This window comes from Papaver somniferum, chromosome 10 (genome assembly GCF_003573695.1).
Source record: "Papaver somniferum cultivar HN1 chromosome 10, ASM357369v1, whole genome shotgun sequence".
NCBI classification, from domain to species: Eukaryota; Viridiplantae; Streptophyta; class Magnoliopsida; order Ranunculales; family Papaveraceae; genus Papaver; species Papaver somniferum.
In genome coordinates, this window is record NC_039367.1 from 144,609,179 (window position 1) to 144,619,430 (window position 10,252).

Here is a 10,252-nt window from a genome sequence, read left to right on the forward strand (position 1 = left end):
CATTTCTTTGTTGAATTTCTGACTTTCTCTTGGATTAAATTCAGAAGATAAAGGCTTTCCTTCAACTAACATATTGCTGATATGTTGTTGTTGCTGCATAAAATTGAATGTAGTTCATTAGATAGAAAAAGAATATAGAGGATGCACGGGGGGATAAATCTGTAAGTCACTGTTGTTTTCAGTATTCTGCACGCGGGAAAGGAAGCCTAACTGATTTTTTTCTGGGCCTATACTTATCTTATGATTGCAAGAGCCATACATAGGAATCGATATCTTATTATAGTGAACACTTATGTGCCTGATAAGGAAGCCTAACTGATTTTTTATTCACTTTGATAAGTTTTTAACTTTTGATCCACAGAAATCGGTGCGTTATCGTAGGATCTGCATATCGTAGGATCATAGTACCAAAATAACAAATAAAAAGTATACAAGCAAACAAAAATATATCACCCGGTGCGGAGCACGGGTTACTATCTAGTTTCTACAGAATAGTAAAGACAATTTACGGAATCCTGATACCTATAGAACCCCTGAGAAAAAGAAAAACTACAACTGCCCTTTACGAGCTCTGCGAGAAGCTAGAGAGTTTTACCGCCAAAAACTTGGAAAGACTTTCCGGAATCTGCATCCACAATGACACGGTGTACTCGCCCCACAACGGGATTGCTGACTCACCCATCGTTCTTCTTCTTCTTCCTCTTCCTTTTCTTCGCTATTTATCTCATGAAGAATATTTCCCTAAGTCCCCTTCACCTTCTTCTTTCCATATTTCATCTCTCTATAAATATCTATGCTAGGGTTCCAATTGGTGCAAACTTTCTCTATAAATATCTATGCTTGGGTTCCAATTGATGCCAACAAAATTTTAAGCAGGCACCGGCGATAGTAATTCTACATCCTTCATAAAAGAAAATCAAAGGTAGTTCTTTCACTGTTCTTAATTTCTCTATTCTGTTCTGTTTCAATCGAACTTTAAGTTTTATTACTTTTCTAGGGTTTTTTACTTTTATACTTTACTGTTTGATTAGATATCAGTGATCTTCAATGGAGAATCTGAAAGGAGGGAGTAATTTCATGTCTGAAGAATATGATTACGAGGAGGATAATACTGACGCTGGTTTGGGTTCAGATGATGATATTAATTTGTCAGAAATTGGGGAAGAATTGTGTCAAGTAGGAAACCTGTGTTGTAGTATTCCTATTGAGTTATATGAGCTTGAAGATTTAACTCAAATTCTTTCGCTTGAAACATGGAACAATTGTTTAACGGAGGAGGAGCGTTTTGGTCTTGCTGAATACCTTCCTGCTGTAGACCAGGACGCATTTACGTGTATTATGGAGGAGCTGTTTAATGGTAACAATTTCAATTTTGGAAGCCCTTTGATGAAGTTTTTCAATATGTTGAAGGGAGGATTATGTGAACCGAGTGTTGCACTTTATAACCAGAATTTGAATATCTTGATGAAAAACAAACATTACCACACACTTAAGAATTATCAGAACTCTATGGTGTCTAGGCTTACGCACGCGAAGAATGCATGGAAGAAGAACTGCAACGGGTGTGGCGTTGATGAGAGGTTTCGTGTATTGAATTCGACTAACCCTCCAAGGAGTTTGATGTTTGAAAGTATGGAACATTCAGGGTCGGAGAATGATTCTTTACGGAGAGATGAATTTGATGATGACTTGTGGGCTAATAGCATGAAAAGTTGTGGGGGTAATCCTGCTTTGTATAGGAAAAATTGTGGGAAAGGGGTCTTAAAATATACTGGATCCAAGGTCCCTTTAGTGAAAGAATATGGTTTACCTTTACATTCTGTTGCTAGGAGCCCGTCATCCCAACATCATGCCAAAAAGGCCACCATTATCCGATTCTCTCGTCTGCCTCCAGTTGAAGATCGTATTATAAGTGCAAAAAATAGATCTCATCAGCCGAGAAAAGGTGATGGCTGGGGTATTAGAAACAAGAAATGGAAGATGGGGGAGGAGTTCCAGAGTGGTGGCATAAACAATACTGGTTCAAAAGTTAAGCCACACAGCAGTTATTCTCCTCAAGGGAATGACAGGGTGGTTTCTTCCTATTTTAGGGACAGTACGTCACAAAAGAAGATGAAAAGGGGATTCGTTAATAAAGGAGGAGACTACATGCAAAAACGGAGAGGCATGGTTACGCTCACTGATAGCTCCGAAACAGAATCAGAGTCATCGGATCAGGATGGTATAGAGGAGGATATTAATAATTCGACAAGGACCTCAAGTTTTTCACGTGATGCATTCGCAGGTTGTCATTCTTCTCTGGTGAAGTCAATGCCAGATCCTATGGAGGCTAACTTGTATAAAAAGCGTAATTTTAACGAGACTAAGCATCCATCTAAAATTTTCAATGTTGGAAAGCACAAGGGTAAGAAGAGGGATTCTCGTTACTTGGACAGCATTCCTACCAATATGGTAGAGAATGGTCATATGCTGCTTGACTATGGTGAAAAGTGGCAGCCTCCAGCAAAGAGAAAAGCGAGAGAAAGATTTGATTGTGACCATTATGTCCTTCAGTCTAATACCATGCACAATTATAGCGATGAAGAAAATGAGTTGCACGTAACACCTAAATTAGCAGATGATCATTTCGTGGTTGATAGATTTGGGAAGAAAGATCATGAAATGCCGAAGATGCCGTTGTTTGGGTGCAACTCATTGACAAAGAATATGAAACGGAGGGAAAGGAGAGTGAAGGTTGATTTTGATTCTTTGACCAAATCAGGGACATCTGAATCATTTGTTGTAGAGAGTGAAAGGGTCGACGCTGAGCTAGAAACATCACCAATGAAGTCTTACACTTTGATAACACCCTCAATTCAAACTGATTTCTCATTCTCAGTTATACATCTACTTTCGTCTGTTCGTGTGGCAATGCTTACTCCACTAGAAGAAGATTTCTCAGAGATTGGCAGACATATGGAGAAGAGCTGTGAGAACATGGGTGCATGTACTCCTACACGACCTGGTAAAAGATTGCCTTTTCTCACTGCTCAAGAAATCATCAACCGTGTGAGACTTAACCCTGGAGACCCTTGTATTCTTGAAACACAAGAACCACTTCAAGATTTAGTTAGGGGAGTGCTGAAAATATTTTCATCTAGAACAGCACCATTAGGAGCGGAAGCTTGGAAGGCGCTAGTGTCATTTGAAAACTCTAGGAAAGTTTGGTCGTGGATTGGTCCCAGGCGGTCGGATTGTAACACTGTTATAGAGGAGACATCGTCTATGGCTTGGGGTCTCCCACACAAGATGCTTGTGAAATTAGTCGATTCCTTTGCTGATTGGCTGAAAAAAGAGCAAGAGGCCCTTCAGAAAATAGGCAGCCTTCCACCACCACCTTTGATGTATATGAAACCCAATGCAGACGAGAAGGAGAGGTGTAAGGACCTAGGAGCTGTTAGGAATGTTATCACCATTAGCCCAAGTTCTGAAGAAGCGAAGGCACATTTCCGTAAGGAGGAATATGTTAGGTATTTAGTGCCCTACAGAGCCTTTTCATACACAGCCGCCGATGGTACTAAATCTGCAGTTGCTCCTGTGAGTAGGTTTGGTGGTAAAATGACATCAAAAGTTCGGGAACATTTTATGCTTAAACCTGATCGGCCACCATGTTTTACAGTCCTTCGTGTTGTGAGAGATGCAGCTTCTAGATTGCCTGGTGGTATTGGCACCAGGGCAGATGTTTGTGCTTTAATTAGAGATTCACAGTATATTGTGGAACATGTTTCTGATTTTGAACTAAATCAAGTTACTAGTGGAGCCCTTGACCGTCTGCATTACGAACTCGATCCTTGTGTTCGGTATCGTAGTGATAGAAAGTTGTGGGTTTATTTACACAAAGATCGAGATGCAGAAGAATTTGTGGATGACGGTACCTCGTCTACAAAGACTTGTAAGAAACCAAGAAAACCCCTTTCAGAGGAAAGGGAACGAAGAACAAATGAAGGAGATGATGGGTCTATGTCTATGTCGAATTGGGTGGAATATAGATAGTGAACCACTTGTAGGCTCACTGGCGCAAAGGAGTATGTCAGATAGCAGGCCTGTCCGATCTTTAAAAAGGAACTACAAGTTTCAGTAGAGGTCATGCACCAGCTTTTCCAGTCTTTTGGTTTCAGATTCTAGGTTACGTTGTCTATCTTATATTAAAGCTCTTTCACCTGTATGTCATTGCACTTCGCTTCAATATCCTGGTAAAAATTCAGGTTTGGTGATCATTTTCATCTTTTCTTGTTAGTAAATTTGCCTTGCATCTATTTAGGGACTTGTTGCTTTCAGTTTCAACTGAACTATGTAAGAACCTCATATGTGCTGTGAAGTAGTAAGGGAAACATTTTCACTCATATTGGCCGGTGTTCTGTTCAACGTCATGAAATCTTGACCATCTTACATTAGTCGGTGTTATGTTCAACATATCAAACACAACTTCCAGCACAACAGCAACTAAAATTTGATGAGAAATCATTTCTTTTAACTCAAAATAATGTATTGCACCTTTTAATACAAAATCACACTCAAAAACCCCTATATGTAGACCTAAATAATCCACTCAATAAAAAGCATTGGATTTCAAAGAAATTGAAACTCCTCGTCAGCCGAACAAAGAATAAAGCTTTGATCTGTTATATCTGTATATTCGTAGAAAATATCAAAGATCTGTACTTCACCCTCCATCTTCTTTCTAAACTTAGCAAGATACGTGGACGAGAGTACATCATACTTGAGCTATTTATCTGTACAAGCACTATTTTTTACTTCTGTTTTTTTTTTGCTTTGCTCACTTTAATTAATAGCAGTGAGAGGAAGTCTAGAGTCTCTCAACGACTGAGCGCTGATCTCGTATGGCCCTGATAAATGCTTTGCGTCCCCATTTGCATGCTTGCCTGACTTTGCTTCCCAAAATGGCTTCAACAACTCAAATGCTGGAGTCCTGAGTTCTTCAATGGATGACATACTTGGTAGATTGAAAGACCTCTTCCTTGGGGTTGAACAAGATGGCTCATCCACCTGAAAAAGTAAGCGGAACATGAGTTAGTTTTATAAAGTTGGGAAAAGTGGGTTAGTTTTATCAAGTTGGAAATGGGTTCTTTCAGACAAAATTACTTGAAGAAAACAATCACAAACATAAAGTACAACTCATACCGTGTACTCCTTCTCAAGACAGTTTCCTGCATCGTCTGTGATCTCAACAATCTTGTGGTAGTGACCACTCTTTAGTGCCCTCATATCCTCACAACAAGGGTAACCATAGAGCTGATGTTCCCACGTGCCTCATGATCAAGCTTTAATGAATCTGCAAAAGCCTCATTTTAATTAAGTCGTACTAAAATATAACTTGGTGATAAAAAAAAAAAGAACGTCCACTCAAGGAACTTACGGTCAATAGATGAAAGGAGACTATTGTTTGCAATATCTACATCTTCAAGAGAAGATGAGGCAGCAGCGGATAGTCGAGCCCGAAGAATCTGGTTGGCTTCCATTCCACTCCTACCAAAGATAATAATACTGATATTTAGTACTCGTGTGGGCCTTTCCTCTTATAATCAAACTTATATTACACCATAAACTATTTAATACGTACCGAACAATTGAATCTACAGATGCAACATTGGCTTTCTCCACACTAATGAGCCCTGTGCATCTTTCCATTGTTGTGCACCCATTTTTGCCTTGGTCATACTGCAATTGCCATAAAGAATTAACCCTTTTACGCCTCGTTATAAAGAATTAACTTGGTAGTGTATCATTATATAGTAGTTCTTACCACTGGTTAAGACCTTCGTCCAAACCATTCTTTCCACTGTCTACTGCAGCAGTATCCTCGCAATAATTAGTTTCCGCTTTTTCCATGTAAGTTGTCCACTGTCCTTTAACAGACCCAGTGAAATCTTGCATTGTTGACACTTCGTGGCGTAATTCATCAGTCTGCACAATGCACTCTCTCGAAGACCGCCAAATGATGTCTGAACCTGATATAAGCGGTAGCTGAAGAGTTAGCTTTCACAATCCCTTAGCATGGAACTTAATTATGATGAGAAAGCAATATTCTGGATAACTTTTGCAGGTGCCGAACATAAAGCAGGAACAAGCTACGGCTGCCAGCAAACTTAGTTGATGGGTGTTATTTATTACTAGTCTAGGTCTTAAAAAAGATACTAAACAACAAATTGTAGAAGTTTCCTGTGTTGGACACATACCAGCTTTTTCTTCCTTGCACTTGAACTTGCTAATAGCTCTGCTACTTTCGCTAAAAGTTGTTTTTCTAGATTAGCCGCGCACTCCTACATAGCATCTAAAAAGTCAAGACTATCCGAAAGGGAAGTTATTTTACCAAACAAATAAATCAAATGGAAGAAGTTGCACCTCGTATTTTTGTTCAAGGTCGCACAATTTCTGGTCATTGGCAGTCTGTGATTCTTCCACTGGCTGTTACCCTTATCAAAAATAAGTAAAGTAAATATTACATACTGTGAAAATGACTATTTTACATTTACTGGAAATAAGTGCAATAAATATTATGGAGACTGTCAAAATGACCAGACTATCCTTATCGGAAATAAGTAAAGTGAATATTACAGATTGTGAAAATGACCATACTACCCTTACTGGAAATAACTGTAATGAATATTATGGAGACTGTGAAAATGACCAGACCACCCTTATCGAATATTAGGAAAGTAAATATTACAGTAAGCTAAAATGACCATTTTACCCTTAGGGGAAATAAGTGTAATAAATGTTATGGAGACTGCAAAATGACCAATCTACCCATATTGGAAATAATTACAATAAATATCACACAGACGGTGAAAATGACCATACTACCCTTGCTGGAAATTAGTGAAATAAATATTATGGAGACTGTGAAAATGACCAGACTAAAGTAAATATCACAAACTGTGAAAATGACCATATTACTCTTAATGGAAATTACTGCAATACTGTGAAAATGACCAGACTACCCTTATTAAAAAAAGTAAAGTAAATATTACAGACTGTGAAAAATGACTATTTTACCCTTATCGGAAATAAGTGCAATAAATATAATGGAGACTCTCAAAATGACCAGACTATCCTTATCGGAAATAAGTAAAGTGACTATTATAAACAGTGAAAATGAAAATACTACCCTTACTGGAAATAAGTGTAATAAATATTATGGAGACTGTGAAAATGACCAGAGCACCCTTTTTCGGATATGAGTAAAGAAAATCTTATAGACTGTGAAAATCACCATTTTACCCTTAGGGAAAATAAGTGCAATAAATGTTATGGGGACTCTGAAAATGACCAGACTACACTTATTGGAAATAAGTAAAGTAAATATCACTGACAGTGAAAATGACCAAATTACGCTTACTAGAAATTAGTGCAATAAATATCACGGTGACAAAGAAAATGACCAGACTACCCTTATCGGAAATAAGTTAAGTAAATATTATAGACTGTGAAAATGACCATTTTACCCTGACCGGAAAATGACCATTTTACCCTGACGTCCGTAAGGGTAAAGGTCATTTTCACAGTCTCCATAATATTTATTGCACTTATTTCCAATAAGGGTAATATGATCATTTTCACAATCTATAATATTTACTTTACTTATTTACGATAAGGATAGTCTAGTCATTTTCAGTCTCCATAATATTTATTGCACTAATTTCCATTAAGGGTAATATGATCATTTTCACAGTTTGTAATATTTACTTTACTTGTTTCCGATAAGGGTAGTCTGGTCATTTTCACAGTCTCCATAACATTTATTGCACTTATTTCCACTAAGGTAAAATTGTCATTTTCATAGACTATAATATTTACTTTACTTATTTTTGATAAGGGCAGTTCAGACATTTTTGTAGTCTCCATGATATTTGTTGCAATAATTTCAGTAAGGGTAATATGGTCATTTTCACAGTCTGAAATATTAACTTCACTTATTTTTAATAAGGGTAGTCTGGTCATTTTCACAGTATTGCACTAATTTCCATTAAGGGTAATATGGTCATTTTCACAGTTTGTAATATTTACTTTACTTATTTCCGATAAGGATAGTCTGATCATTTTCACAGTCTCCATAATATTTATTGCACTAATTTCCATTAAGGGTAATATGTTCATTTTCATAGTTTGTAATATTTACTTTACTTATTTCCGATAAGGGTAGTTTGGTCATTTTCACGGTCTCCATTACATTTATTAAACTTACTTCCAGTAAGGGTAAAATGGTCATTTTCACAGACTATAATATTTACTTGATTTATTTTTGATAAGGCCGGTTTGGTCATTTTATAATCTCCATGATGTTTATTTCATTAATTTCTAGTAAGGGTAATATGGTCATTTTCACAGTCTGAAATATTAATTTTACTTATTTCTAATAAGGGTAGTCTGGTCATTTTCACACTCTCAATAATATTTATTGCAGTAATTTCCAGTAAGGGTAATATGCTCATTTTCACAGTTTGTAATATTTACTCTACTTATTTCCAATAACTGGTCATTTTCACAGTCTCCATAATATTTATTGCATATGTTTCCAATAAGGGTAAAGTGATCATTTTCATAGTCTGTAATATTTACTTTACTTATTTTTGATAAGGGTAGTTTGGTAATTTTCATAGTCTCCATGATTTTTGTTGCACTTATTTCCAGTAAGGGTAATATGATCATTTTCAGTATGTAATATTTACTTTACTTATTTTTGATAAGGATAGTTTGGTCATTTTCAAAGTCTCCATGATATTTATTGCATTTATTTCCAGTAAGGGTAATATGGTCATTTTCACAGTCTGTAATATTTACTTTACTTATTTCTGATAAAGGTAGTCTGGTCATTTTCATAGTCTCCAAAATATTTATTACACTTATTCCAGTAAGGGTAAAATAGTCATTTTAATAGTATGTAATATTTACTTTACTTATTTCTGATGAGGGTAGTTTGGTCATTTTCGTAGTCTCCATGATATTTATTGCATTTATTTCTAGGAAGGGTAATAGTTATTTTCATAGTCTCCATGATATTTATTGCACTTATTTCTAGTAAAGGTAATATGGTCATTTTCACAGTAAGGGTAATATGGTCGTTTTCAAAATGTGTAATATTTCTTTTATTTTTTCCGATAAGGGTAGTCTGGTCATTTTCACAGTCTCCATAATATTTATTGCACTTATTTCCAGTAAGGGTAAAATGGTCATTTTCACAGTCTGTAATATTTTCTTTACTTATTTCTTATAAGGGTTGTATGGTTACTTTCACAGTCTGTAATATTTACTTTACTTATTTCCGATAGGGGTAGTCTGGTCATTTTCATAGTTTCCATAATATTTATTGCACTAATTTCCATTAAGGGTAATATGGTCATTTTCACAGTCTGTAATGTTTACTTCACCTATTTCTGATAAGGGTAGTCTGGTCATTTTCACAGTCTGCATAATATTTTGTTGCACTTTTTCCATTAAGGGTAATATGGTCATTTTAACAGTATGTAATATTTACTTTACTTATTTCCGATAAGGATAGTTTGGTCATATTCACAATCTTCGGAATTTTTATTGCACTTATTCCGATAAGGGTAGTCTAGTAATTTGCACCGTCTTCGAAAGAAGCAGATATGTCAAAATCAAATTTCTATAAAGTCATGACTTGTTGACTTGGTCTTGATCCTGTTTCCTAATTTTAAGAAAATTAAAAAGAAAAAGAAAAATGTATTTTGATTTATAGAAATGAAATATAATAAGGTCTTTAACCATTGTTACCTTATATTAACGAAATTATTTCCTAGTGTAGTTATCAATTTATCCCCTTATATATGGATCATCTCTCATGTTCCTACTTCCAAAATAACATGATACTCTAGGCTCTTTTGCAGGTATTTGCAAATCCCAAATGTGTTTTTAGTGATTCTTAGATCCAGTTCCAGTGGTACGTGCATTTGTGAAAATATTTTTTCCCATGACGGGGCTTCAGGATTGATTAAAATTTCAAGAAAACCTTCCTAGTTGGGCTAGGCTGTTCGTTGTAAAAGGCTTTCCAAGTTATCTAGTCGGGAATTTTGTTGTGTGGTCCACTAAATCCGACTCGGGATAATGGCTAGTCCAACGGGAGAAGTTATTTACTCGCTAGTCCAAAAAAGTTTGAAAATAGTGAAATTACTCTGTTAACCTTAACATATAGTATTATGTAAAACCCTCTTGTATGCTCTCCATAAGCATC

General features: G+C 36.2%; 1 protein-coding gene across 1 annotated transcript; it reads left to right on the plus strand.

Moving 5' to 3' along the window:
* The first annotated feature begins 331 nt into the window (after nt 1–331).
* LOC113316413 lies at nt 332–4,032 on the plus strand. The gene has a single exon (XM_026564598.1). It carries the CDS (start codon nt 1,048–1,050, stop codon nt 4,030–4,032), a length of 2,985 nt encoding a protein of 994 aa, XP_026420383.1. The 5' UTR covers nt 332–1,047.
* The last annotated feature ends 6,220 nt before the right edge of the window (nt 4,033–10,252 follow it).

What these genes read in the sequence shown, in the direction of transcription:
- LOC113316413 (XM_026564598.1), top strand. Translation starts at nt 1,048, where the DNA reads ATGGAGAATCTGAAAGGAGGGAGTAATTTCATGTCTGAAGAATATGAT.